The sequence below is a fragment of the Urocampus carinirostris genome, chromosome 15, assembly GCF_059441175.1.
Source record: "Urocampus carinirostris isolate Australia breed hairy pipefish chromosome 15, RoL_Ucar_1.0, whole genome shotgun sequence".
NCBI classification, from domain to species: domain Eukaryota; kingdom Metazoa; phylum Chordata; class Actinopteri; order Syngnathiformes; family Syngnathidae; genus Urocampus; species Urocampus carinirostris.
Genome location: NC_142363.1, coordinates 37,866,776 through 37,880,295, shown reverse-complemented (window position 1 = coordinate 37,880,295; position 13,520 = coordinate 37,866,776). Strand labels below are relative to the sequence as shown.

At 43.3% G+C, this 13,520-nt stretch overlaps 1 protein-coding gene across 1 annotated transcript; it reads right to left on the bottom strand.

Moving 5' to 3' along the window:
- Positions 1 to 326: 326 nt before the first annotated feature.
- fbln5 (fibulin 5) lies at positions 327 to 12,770 on the bottom strand. The gene is made up of 11 exons (XM_088354181.1): positions 12,647 to 12,770; positions 12,499 to 12,553; positions 12,363 to 12,411; positions 10,304 to 10,666; positions 6,474 to 6,596; positions 6,255 to 6,371; positions 6,059 to 6,175; positions 4,613 to 4,735; positions 4,399 to 4,525; positions 3,148 to 3,343; positions 327 to 1,309 (listed from the first exon to the last, which is right to left on the bottom strand). The coding sequence occupies exons 2-11, from the start codon at positions 12,550 to 12,552 to the stop codon at positions 1,148 to 1,150; spliced, it is 1,431 nt and encodes a 476-aa protein (XP_088210307.1). The 5' UTR covers position 12,553; positions 12,647 to 12,770; the 3' UTR covers positions 327 to 1,147.
- Positions 12,771 to 13,520: the final 750 nt, after the last annotated feature.

The window sequence follows — 13,520 nt, the reverse complement described above, 5'->3', positions numbered from 1 at the left end:
AAACGCTGTACGACACAGAGAAAGAAGAGGCAGGGGTAAGAGATGGAGAGAGAGATCAAAGATTGACCTAAAAAGAACGAGTGAGTGGGAGAAAAAGACACAGAAAGACAGCAAGAGAGAAGAGACAGAAAGAGAAAGATCAAGAAAAAAAGTTAGAGCTGCTTTGTGAGTGGCACTTAGTGACACCCAGTGGACACCTTTAAAAGTGCCACTCTTTTTCTCGGGCTTATTGACAACCCCTCGGCAGGTCTGATTTGGCCCGCAGGCCGCACGTCGGACACCCCCCGACCTAGCGGTAGGTACCCGAATCGAAACAGACAAAGCTCTCGAGCGTCCGGCTCCCGTTTATTGTGGTCAAGAATCGGTGCAAAACCGACGCCGTCAAAATCCCTGAATACAAAAGAGCGAAAGCGGAAAGCTTCCGCAGTCCATTACGAGCCAACCCCGTGGGTTCCCGACAGAGCCGCCGCTCCGACCGGGAAGCCGGCCGATGCGTAGATCCCACGGAGCGCCGAGCCGCCCCGCCCTCTTTAAAGTATCCGCGTATTACAAGGGGAGCAAATAGGGCGACGTTTTAGTCGATAGCATAGCCAAATCGTTTCTTCCTTATTATGCGAACTTATCTCAAAAGACTGTAGAAAAGGGTCTCTATGATATCAAGTTTTCTTCATGGCTTAAAGGTGTCCAAAGACGCTAATACCCTTGAAAGAGTGGATGCAAAATGTCGGATGTTGTGAGAGATAAAGAGGAAATGCAACGAGTGTTCCAGTATATCATATTTATGAAACGAGTACGGCCATCTCTTGGCTGAGGAACAAATACAAACTCCATTAGGAGTCTCATCAGTTGGATTGACTAGATCACCGACTGCATATACTTGAATGATGAAAGGCCTTGGATTTGATGTTGTCATATGCTAACGAGGGCGCAGCGATATACTCAAAGTGCAACTTACAAACTTCTCTCATCGTCATCGAAATAAAACACTTTGTCCGGGTTCCCGCGGATCCTACGCACGACGAGTTGGTGTAGCCGCTAGCGCGCGATACAAAAGGGGGCGGGGCGTTCCCAAAGGCGGAAAAGGAGCGCCGCCGGACCTATGAAGGGCTTTCCCGACGGAGCGAGCGTCCCCCCCCCCCCATTCCCCTTAAAAGGGATGCTCGGAAACAAAGACGGTGAGGCGGATGATGGAGCTGCCTCGGAAATTGACCACGTTGTTGACGGTCACCATCTCCAGGTCCAGGACCAGTTCTCGGGGGCCCTTCAGGGGCCTGGACAGCACCAGGGTGGCGCTCATGTTGCTCGTTTGCTGATGGGGGGGTGAGACGGACCGGAACAGGACACAAAAAGAAAGAGAATGACTGTTATTCTTTTTTATGGAAGAAGACTTTAAATATTGACCTATTTGGATATTGATTTGAATAATACGCACGATTAACGCATGCTTATGTGTGGCCATTTAAAGGGGCACTGTGTATGTGTTTCTTAGCGCCTCCTAGGGGTCAAATATATATATATATATATATTGTTTTTGTCTAATTAATGATTTGAATATGATCTAAATATAGAATGTTTCATCTGTCCTTTTAAAGGGGCAGTGTGTATGATTTTAGAGCCTGCTAGAAAGTGGGGAAAAAAAAACCTTAGTTCATTAAAACCTCAATATTGACTTGAATAATACTCAAAAATAGTGTATGGTAAAGTTTGTCCATTTCAAGGGGCAGTGTGTATTGTTTAGTGCCTACTAAAGGTTAAAAAAAACCCTAGAGAGGTGTTACAAGTGTCAGCCATCTTGATGCAAAAAATCTCTGCAAAAGGCTGGATAAAGAAATGGTGCACGACGGTGACCGAGTCTCCGTAGTTTGTATTCTTCCTTTGGCACTTGTTTTTCTGGTTACACGACACAATACAGTGACATCTAGCGGTCGAATCATACACACTGTCCCTTTATATCAAATAATATGGAATCTTCCAATAAAATAAGGATGTGGGTGTTTTTTTTTTCATGTGGATTGAGAAAACCTGCATGACTTTGGAGTGAAATTTCCAAAGATTTTGAGTTTTTACCGTCGTTTACAGGCTAAAATTAAAAAGAGTGATATTTTTTTATGTTGAATGCATCATGAAAACATAGGTGTTTTATCTAGATCAGTGGTGGGCAAACCAAGGCACGCGGGCCTCGTGCGGCCCGGCAGGCTTTTTAAACCTGGCCCTCCAAACCAAACTGGTCAAAATATCGTGACACTAGTAAATAAAGGGCTACTCGTGCAAACGAGATTTTGGTGTCCCCGTTGTCCCTTTGTGTTTCCACGACAACAAAAATACTACTACAAAAGTACTCAAAAAATACTACAAAATGACTACAAGACTAAAAATCGAATTCAAGTGCCTAAAAACAGGGACCTCATATATTGTTTTCATTCTAAAAATAAAATATAGCATAGAAATACTATAAAAATACTAGTACATGATTATTACTCCAGAAATAACACCAAAACGCAACTCCATCGATATTACAAAAACACTCGAGAAATACGACAAAAATATGACTCTGGAAATAATAGAAAACTACTACAGATATACAAGTAAATGACTTTGGAAATACTTCAGAAACACTTCTACAAAAATACTATAACACCCAAGAGATATTGCGACAAAAATACCACAAAAAACATTAGAAGTACTGCAAAAATCAAACTATAGGAATACTACAGATATATTAGAAAAATAGGATTGTGGAACGACGACACAAATATGATAAAGGAATACTATAGACATATTTTTACGGCAAAAATACAACTACTGTGATACTGCAAACCTAAATATCAAATGAAATGATTAAAACGGGGGCCTCGTGTATTATTTTGCTTTCATTGTGTTTGAAAAGCGATTTCTTTCGAAAGAAATATATGGATAAATGTTAGTCCTCAACGAAAGAATTCGGATCCGTCTCCAAGATGGGCCCCTCGATCGATTCAACAACGCAATAACAACAGTTGCCCACAAATGATGGAAGTGCTTTGGCACTGAAAGAACAGGACGCCCTCTGCCGGTGACATTCATAGAGCGCATTCGTCATCAAGAATGCGTGATGGAAAAACGCTTGTCGCCCCCTGCCGGTGCAAAGCCTGACATGCCGGTACTGACCCTCATGTAGAACTCTTGTCCTTCGTTTCCGGACTTGATCTGGAAGATGTAGAAGGCGCCCGGGTAGCGCGTCGTGGCCTGCATCTGGAAAATGTCGGCCGGGACGCTCCGACCCGAAGACAGGTCCATGTGGCGGTACAAGATGGTGAAAGGCTGGTCCCGGCAGGACGGCTCGCCCGCCCTGCACATGCACTGGCTGTGTCCCAAAGGAGAGGGAGAGGGGGATGAGAAAAGAAGTAAAGTGAAGAGAAGAGGAGGGATGGGGGAAACAAAAGGTAAAAGAAAATACAGAGGAATAAAAGGATCGAGAGAAGGAGGAATAAAAGAGAGAAATGGGGACAGAATAAGAGAAATGAAGTGAGAGAATAAGGAAAAAGAAGAGAGGGATGGTGAAAGACGAGACAAGAAGAGGAAAAAGAAGGGAAAGGTTATGTTTGTAAAAGTGAGATGTTTAGAGCGAGGGAGAAAGAGTAATTGGGGGAGGAGGACAGTAAATAAAAAGAGGTAGCGAGAGAATAGTGAAGAGAAGGAAATAGATGGAAATGTGAAGAGAGGATCAAAGAGGACAGAAGGCAAAGAGGGAGACAACATGAAATCAGAGCGGGAGATGGAGGAAAAGGAGAATGACAAAAGGGAGATGATGGGTAGAGACGGAGGAAAAGAAAGGGGAGAAATTAGAGGAAGACGAATAAGAAGAAAAAAAGGAAAAATTGAGGAGGACAGAAAGAAGATCGTTGGAAACAGGAGAGGGAGGTGAGAAAAAGAGGAGATTGAGAAAGGAAGGGAAAAGAAAAGGAAAGAAAGGAAGGGAATAGGCAGAGGAAGATAAGTAAAAGAGGAATATAAGAGAAAAATTAGAGGGAAAGAACAGGGAGAGATGGAGGACAAAAAGCAAAGAAATGATAAAAAGATAGAATAATGAAGAAAAAGTAGGAAAGCAGAGGAAGATAGACAGATGGATAGATGGAGGTAAAGAAGGAGAAATGTGCAGGGAAGAATAGAAGACAAAAAAGGAGGTAAAAATAGCAAGAAAGTATGGATAGAATGGGAGTGAAAGAGGGAAGAATAAAAGAGGGGCAGTGAAAGAGAGGGGGGAAGAAACAGAGCATACGAAAGAGATGGAGAGAAAGGTCAAACGAAAGAGAAAGAATTTCAAATAAAGGAGAACGCGAATAGAAAATCAGACAAAGGGAATCCCGATCCCGAAAGGGGAAGAGAAAGAAAAAGACGAGGCGGCTCGGGCATACTGACTTGTCCGCAGCGGGCACGTAGGGTGGCGGGCACTGCAGGGGGGGCAGGCAGGTGTGCCCCCCTTGGAAATTGAAACACACTCGATCCGCGGCGCAGGTGTGGTTTGCGCGCTCGCACTCGTTCACGTCTTGGACCGCCAAAAAAACAGGAGTATTAGGGAGGGGGGCGGGGCTTAAGAAAAGAGGAGGAAAAAAAAAAACCAGGCCCCTGGCACCTTCGCAGCTTCGCCCGTCCTCGTATAGGAAGTAGCCGGACGGGCAGACGCACTCGAAAGAACCCGGGGCGTTGACGCAGCGGTACTGGCACAGGAACTCGGAAAAACTGCACTCGTCCACGTCTGAAAGGAGAAAAACTCGAGATCGGGTCCGCGCTCCGAAAACCTCGAAAACGCTCCGATCGTCACGTCGCGGTTTGAAAAGGGCTTAAATTTGAGGGGAAGCCTTTGTGAATGCTTGAAATTGCTGCCATGTTTCTTGGGTTAGCTGCTAGGTGGTGGGCTTCAAATCAGGCTCTTCAACTTCTATTACAGTTGTTAGACTGAATTTCGGGTTGTGAAACAAGGCCGGGTGGAGGTTAAGGGGTGAGGAGCTCCAGATTAGGGTCCTGACTGAACGTAAGCTTGCAAAATAGCTTTTGATGTAGGGGTTAGTTGTGGAATTAAGTACTAGGGTTTGAACTCTCTATTAGGGTTCTAAACCTAAAGTTGGATTGAAAGCTTGGGTTAGGGTCTGAAACTGGATGGGTGGGGGCTAGGGTTAGTGGTCAGCCTAAGGTTTGGGCCGGAAGTGAGGATTTTAAATCGATTTTAGGTTTCCAAACTAAGACGGGGCTAGAGTTTGGAGTTGAAACAAAGGTATACACTCAAGTACTTTTGGATTTCGTCTTTGACTGGTACTGGAAAAACGGGCACCAAAGTCCTTAAAAAAGTTAGTACTACGTCATATCAATACTATTATCGGGATGTCATCGTTCGAAGTCGGACTACCTAATGGTGTTGTTATTAATAGGTTGATTCGTGCTTTTTATTCAAACACGCCGCAAAAAATAACACCAACCAATAATGAACAAAAGGTAACAACAAAATATTTACACACACAAAAAAATATACAAGTATATACAAGCATGTGCCCCAAGGGAGTAGGTTAAAACCAAAGCTTACGAGTACCTACCGTGTATTTATTACGCGGTTATGCTAGGTTTTAGGCGTCAACCTTGCTTTTAGTTATCATCCTTCCCATCTCCTCTTTCTTCCACTCGGTCGCTTTACTTCCACATCCTCTCACATTTAGTGACCCTAGAACTTTTTTTTTTTAATTCCCTTTTTTTATTTTCTTTGTTATTGTATGTGTTTGTCTTTCTGTCGGCCATCCCTCTTGAAGGATATGACCAAGGTGGGTAGGTAGATAGGTAGGTAGGTAGGTATGCAGGCGTCTGGATAGATAGATAGATACATGTCTAGATATATGTCTAGCTAGATAGATAGATGTATAGATAGATAGGTAGGTTTTAGTTTTTTCCCCATTATCATGTCATTATTATGTTGTTACTACGTCATTACTAGGTTGTAGATTCCAATGTCATGACTATTTGTATTACTTATTGTACTGAAACGATTGTTTTTTTTTTTTCCCCTGATACTCTTGCGGCAAGGGATACCGACCGTTGCACGAGGTGCCGTCGGCGGCGAGTTCGAATCCCTCGTCGCAGTTGCACATGAAGGAACCGTGATTGTTGAAGCAGCCGTGACTGCAGGGCTCGTCCGCGCACTCGTCCACGTCTGGAGCGCAAAAACAAAACGGGATTTTTTTTTTTTCCCGGGACGGCCGTCGGGAATCCGGCGGGGACGGCCGACGCACCCTGGCAGCTGCGGTTGTCCGGGTTGAGCACGAAGCCGGTGTTGCACGAGCACGAGTACGAGCCCGGGACGTTGGCGCACAGTTGCTGGCAGTAGCCGTAGCGGCATTCGTCGATATCTGCACGCGAAAAAACGTATTCTGTATAAAATAAAGGATTCTATTTCTCGGAAACGGAAAGGAAGAGGCGGTTACGAGGGTGCCGACGCGGACCGGACTCACCCTGACACTGTCCCCCGATGAGCCAGAATCCTTCGGTGCAGGAACAGGTGTAACCCCCTGCCGTGTTGATGCACACCTGGGTGGGGTTGCAGTGGTGCGAATTGTTCTCGCATTCGTCGATATCTAAGAAAAGGAAATACAGGCGCTCGTAGAAAAACGGACGATTGGTCGCTAGCTAGAGTCCTAACATAGTCATAGTACCGTGTTTTTACACAGAGTAAAATGAAAACAAATGGGGCCATTCATTTTGAATGGACATATTAGCATGTCGTCGTGAGCGCATTGTTGTTATTTCACACTACATGCTTGAGTAATATCATAGTAACAATCGTCTTCTTTGTTTTCTTTTATCCTCACTGTTAAATGTGAAACTGGAGTGCCAGGTCCAATTTCGTTGTCACAATATGTTCAACCCATTTTGGAACAATGACAATAAAGGGATATTCTATTCTATTCTTTTTGATTGGCAAGTGTATCCCCTCACCACAAGTGAGAGGCACCATTTCTTGTGGTGCGTCTCGGGCGAGTACAGCCTGGTGGTGCCTGTCCCTGTGTAATAACACAGTAATAACAAAATGAATGGGCCCGTTCATCATGAATTGATTTTGAAATAGCGTATTAGCATGGCGTCATTAGCATCTCATAATAAAGGGCAACTCATTGCATTGAATGCCTTTATTGTCATAAAACATGAAATGTGAGCTTCACCACAAGTGCGCGCATAAATAGGAATAAGAAAATATGTAGAATAAAAAAGTAAAAAAATGTCTGCAATTAAACCAGTATTGAGCTACTGGTTTATCTTATATCTTGCTACTGCGCTTACAGCACTCTCGGCATGGAGTTGCGCTAATGAGCGTTGCCTTAAAAGGCCGTCCCGAGATTTGATCGCACACGGACGACAAAAATAATCGCAAAAAAAATAGAAAAAGCAAGCGTCCTGATTTCTTGCAAGCAGTCTTTGCATGTCCTGGCGGCCACCCTTCCTGCGTACCCCCCAGGACCCCTCCCCGGACCCCTTCCCGGACCCCCCGGCCTTTGTCTGGAGAACATTGCGGCTCGCCGTTAAAAGAGGCCGTCGTCCCGAATGAGAAAAAAAAAAACGTCAAAAATGCTCGGACCGGAGGGAAATAGAGGGCGGGGGGCTTTTTGTTTTCCCAGGGACTCAGACTGAAGATAAGCGGGGCCCGGACCCGGTCCCACCACCCAAAACTGATTTTTAGAAATTGGTACAAGTGTCGGGAGGGTCAAAGTTTCTTTGAATTCGTTTTAATTGACCCAATCTGTATCAATGATTCCTTACGTCTAATAATAATATTTCATAGATGAAACAAAGTATCTGTTAATAATATATGATATGCCATGATTCATTCACTCGTGCTTTTTTATATATATATATTTTGATTTATAAAATCTTTTATAAAGTATCTTATATATAACAAAGAGGACAAATATTAAAAAAATCAGATACTGAAATATCACTCAGGTTTTTTTTACATATGTACAAATAATACTTATTTATTTATTTGTGTGTTTGTATATACTCTATATTCAAATGATATAAAAAACATTTCAACAGTTGTTAACCGTCATCTTATATGTTGGCGGCACCTTTGTACTTCACAAGCTCAATGCATTGCAGGTTCATAACTCTTCAGAGATCCAACTGAACGGCACTTTTGTGGCCAAGGTCCATTATCCCTAAAGAGCTACCACTGCAAAACACATTATTGTCAAGCTGGGCTGCTCTTTTTTGACCATGACTGTAAATTTGCCTACAATGAACTACACTTAGGTGGCCGCAATCCATTATTCCCGGGCGCATATCGCCCAACCAGCATAGCGCACTGTTGTCGGGAAGCATGCCGTTCTGGCCCACCTCAAACTAAAGGCACAGTTATGGCCGTTATCCATTAACCCTGCAGTTTTGGCCGCTATCTATTAGTGGAACCTGGCTAAGCAAATTTGTAAAATGTGAGGCAGCTCTTCTTTTTCTGTTATTTCCACCTAAGATGAACACGACCTGCGCAACTGTGATCAATTATCCCTGTTCGTCTATTTCATTAAGTGGGTGTTGGTTAAGCAAATTTTTAAGAGGGGGTTCAGGTTAATGAAATGTGCCATTGGGCCTCGCCTAAAATGAACTGCACTGTTTTGGCCACAGTCCATTATCCCGGGTCTACTACTGCTGAGAGCTAAGGCCAAGAGAGCAATTTGGCGTGCCATTGTTTTTTCTGCCCAAAATGAACAGCACTTGGGCGCTCTTAATCCGTTATCCCCAATAAACTATCGCTGTGAGCAAGAGCTAGCAGAGCGCATGTTAACAATCGAAGCGACTTCCCAGATTTGCGGGTTCTGATCCAAATGAACGACAATAAAGGAGGGATTCCGAAAATATCGCGACGTCGCTGATGCTAAGGAGACGACAATGTCCCTGGTGTTTCGGTGGGCGCCGCCTTAAAAGGAGCTGCCGCTGGTCGTAAAGCAGACCCTGCTAAAATTGAGCTTTTGTGCTGGGTCCAGACAGGAAGTCTGGAGGCCACGCTGGATTTGGAGCGCGAATAAGCCAACATGACTTCATGCAAACGCAACAAGGAAGGTTTCTGAAGCCCGCTTTGCCAAAACCCAGCTGCGCTTAAAACACCACGTGCCATCTGGAATTTTCTTAGCGAGTGTTTAGATTGCGCAACAAAAACAAGCTTTATTTGGCTTTTATTTGGCTTTCATTCAGCTATTCCGCGCTAACATAAACAAAAAAGCAATCTAAAAGGGAAACAAAGCCCACCTGGACGTATGGCATGTGCCACGGCATCAAAATTTTTCTCTGCAAATGTTTTGGCCGCACAAAAATAAAACCGGATTTTGGCACTCCAGGCAAGCAAAAAAGGGAAAATACAACATCAAAAAAGAAATTTTCATTAGAAAAGAAATAATAATTGTTTTCTTCGAAATCTATTATTAAACACTTGCTGGGGATACAGTTGCTGATCAATAAGAATAGAATATACCTTTATCGTCATTGTTACAAAATGGGTTGAACATATTCATCTTTTTACAAAACCATAAAAGTCGAATATGAAATGTTTCTTTATCACTTTAAAAAACAATTTTAAACAATATTCAATCAAAAAACATTTCTGTTTAAAAACCTGAAAATCTCAATTCTATTTTTGTATTATGGATTTACATCATGATATTGTTTTTTTTTGTCATGAAAAACATTTTTTTTTAGCTTTTGGTCAAAACTTTTAAAATGTTTTTAGCGTTTTAATATTCAAACAGAACAATCTTGTTTCAAAGAGAAAAATCGACTATGGCAATAAAATACCAAAAAAAATACAACTGCAAAAAAAAAAAAAAAAAAAAATACTACTGGAGAAATACTATATTAAAAAATATATGACTACAGAAATACTACAAAAATACAGTAAACTAGCAAAATATGACGGATATTCTACAAGGGAATCACGACAATGAAATTTCTACAACATACTACTGCAGAAATACTATAAAAATAGGATAAAAATAAGACAAAAATACTACAAAATCCACCTGCTTGAATAAAGATTTTGCTTCAATTGTGTTTCCAAACCAATTCGATGAAACTAATCTCGTTCAAAGCCAATCTAAAGAAATGGAACGTGTAGATGTCTGCATTTAGTCCTAATTGAAAATGAGTCTCCGGGACAGGCCCCTCGGCCACATTTTGGAACCTCGACGCGGCCCCGACTCCAGATATTTTGCACTAGAGGGCGTTGCGCTCGCTAACCCCCAAATTCGATCCGTGTCAAAAAATGAAAAGAAAAAATAACTAAAACAGGAAGACTCACCGTTGCAGGTTCCGTCATCGGCGAGCACGTATCCCAGAATGCACGGCACCGGGTAGCTAACCTGCGGGTAGCTGGGATCGGCCGGCCCGGAGACCGCCGGCACGTAGCTGTCCGGTTGCCCCGGCGCCAGGTTTCCGGCGCCGCCCGTCCCGGAGGCCACGCCCGTCCCGGAGGCCCCGCCCCCTCCTCCGCGGCCGGGATCGGCCGGTTGGGGTTGCGGGCGCTGAGGCCCCGCCCCCGGCGAATCGGGGCCGTAGGATTGGCTGTAGAGGCCCCGGGGCAGGCACAGGTAGCCGCCGTTCTGGTTGACGCATCGCATGTCGCCGCGGCACGGATCCGGCAAACTCCGGCACTCGTCCACATCTAGCGTTTTGTTTTTTCGATTCCGGAAGAAAAAAAAACACTTCAAATACATCGGAGAGATTTTGGGCCCGTCTTATCGCCACTTCCTTTTCCTATTTTGTGATCATGGTTTCAAGTCCAGATCTACAGTGCAAAAGTCAGTCCAAGCCTCACATTTCTGAGATTTCATCATAATGTGCTCCAGTATTTCACACTACATCCTTGAGTTTGTTTCCCTTCATGAAACTCCAGTTGCACTCATGCAGCCCCAAACCATGACATTCCCAACCCCATGCACGACACAAACATGCTTGTACCCCTCACCTGCATTACACTTGACACTATCTGAACCAAATCAATTCATCTTTGTCTCATCAGACCAGAGGTTATCTTTCCAGAGGCCACGGCCTTTGTTGACAGACATCTTTTCGATGTACAAAGCCATTATTCTTCAGTTAGATATTATAATAAAACCTCTGCAGAAATGAGAGGGATGTCCTCACTTTTGTGACATACTGTGTGTGTGTATATGTATATGTATATTATGTATAAAATGTTCCTCTGTTTTTCTGCAGACCCAGGAAAAGGGGTGAAGAGTTGAGAAATGAGATAGGACAGCCATTTTTCACAGGAAAGGCAGGTAGGTTACCCTAGATGTGAAAAATTCCCAACACACCTGACTCAAGACTTTTGTTTTTTGTTAGACCAGTATTTGCTTGTTTGTGTTTCTGTCCACCCAGAGAAATATTTCACAGGGAATCATGTAAGTTGTGGACAATACCAAGAAAAAGCAGAATCAGCACGTTTATATCCTTGACTATGCATTTTCCCAGAAAGACATTCCACTCTCCCAGGTCATACTACATTAAATAGCAACAGCATCTTTTACAGGTAATCGAGTCGATTACCCCAGATGGGAAATCTGCCCCCCAAAAAGCTGACTTTTATTTTGACTTAGCAGCTTTCCTAGAAAGACATTCTCGCTTCCCAGGCCTGAACAATTTTGGCTAGGATTACAGCCGTTGATTAGCAATCAGGTAGACCACTCAAGAGGTGAAATTGCCCCCAAAAACGGACTCACAACTTTTGGCTTAGCTAAATCTGTTCTTTTTTTTTACCAGAAAGACATTCCCCTCTTCCATGCAAGAACAACATTTAATTGCAAACAGATTGAACTATAGATGAAAAAAATGCCTTATATTTTATTTTCATACAGACATTCCAATCTCCCAGGCCAGAGCGACATTGAATAGCGATACCATCTTATACAGTCAGCTGGGTAGGTTACCTTAGATGTGAAAAATGCTAAAAAAATAAATAAAATTAAAAAAGCTGCCTTAGCATTTTTGGTTTTGCTTACTCAGCAGCTTCCGTCACACGGTTTCAGATCTCAATGCGGGTGATGCTCTGATGATGCACAGCCGTTCTAGTTTAGAAATATATTTATAAATTCTTCCCTAAACCATATATATATGTATATTCTTTTTGTTTTTAAATTGCACCTTTAAGGAGAATTAGTCAAGTGTCAAAATACAAATTTTCTTGTACACAATTCCATTCTTTAAACTTACATTCAAGATGAATGATGGGTCAGACCAATTTGGATCGAATTTGCTCAAGTCTGTTTCTAAAGCTCATTACTGATGTGAGACTAAATATGACAATGAAACGTCTAAAGCGGTTTTTACACCACTCCAAAATTCCGAAAGAGACTCACCTATGCAGTGTCTGGACCGTCGATCATACCTGAAGCCCTCCGAGCACGTCTTTGTGGAAAAACACAAGTGGTTCAAAAAAAAACCCCATCACTTTCAAATCAAAAAGCTGAGAAAGCGTCGGTTTTCCGTTCTTACCTGGCCGTGCGCCGACTTCACGCAAAGAAAAATAAATAGCAGAGCCGCAAGCATCCTGCGAGCAGAAGATTCCCTTTTCAGCTTCCCGTTGGTGCAAAACAATAACCCCCCGTGCCCCCCGGAAAAAGAAGCGATCCCCCTTACTGACCTGGCAGAGCAAGAGGCGAAGCCACGTATGAGGCCGATCGGGCTTCTCCTCACCTTTCGCTTCCAAAAGCCTCAAAACGTCCGCACACCCACCCCCATGGTGGACCCAGGCGCTACCGGCGACGTACTTTGCGGACCCCGCCCCCCGCCTCGTCCACAGCTGGATCCCATCAAACCGGGGAGACCCCCCTCCCACTTCCCGTGACTTACACAGGGTTCGTTCACCTTTTTCATGGGCGAATTCAAGCACTTTTTAAGCACTTTCAAAGCCAATTTCCCAATGACTCCAGTACCATTAAAAGAAGAAATCCGGTGTGAAACCTGTATTTTGCACAGCTACGAATAGATCGGAGATTTTGCATCTGTGAAGACATAGAACGTTTCAATCTTGAGGAAATCACAAATATGTGTGGATCTGAACAAAATGCGCGTGCATATTTGAGAAAAACCTCTCCAATATAGGTGTGGGGTAAAAATGACTATTTTCAGTTGCAGGACGTTTTTCCCATTTTTTCCCATGACCACTGGGAGACGTTTAACAAATGTTCATAATTGATATGTAATCCACTCGTTAATCCACATTTCAGTGCCCTGTTAAGGTGCATACACCTGTCCTCTTGGACGATGCAACATAAATGAATGCCAGCTGCCGTTAATCACGAGGGAAGAAGAAATGCATTGTCTGCGTCATTTTAAGCAAACGTGTTGGGAAACACGGCAACAGCTTTTGTCATTTACAAACACTTCACCCAATATTCAAGCCCCTTTTTCAACCATGAGAACACTGCATTAATATTTAAGCATTTTCAAGGACTTCAAGCATTTAAACTTGGTTGTATATACCAACAACGGAGCAGTTATGGCGGCAGTTATGG

Excerpts from the sequence above, each read along its gene's own strand:
- fbln5 (XM_088354181.1), bottom strand. The coding sequence starts at position 12,552 with ATGCTTGCGGCTCTGCTATTTATTTTTCTTTGCGTGAAGTCGGCGCAC. Across the intron at positions 6,372-6,473 it reads CATCGGGGGACAGTGTCAGG|ATATCGACGAATGCCGCTAC; the intron begins GTGAGTCCGGTC and ends TTTCGCGTGCAG. Across the intron at positions 6,176-6,254 it reads GGACAACCGCAGCTGCCAGG|ACGTGGACGAGTGCGCGGAC; the intron begins GTGCGTCGGCCG and ends TTTGCGCTCCAG.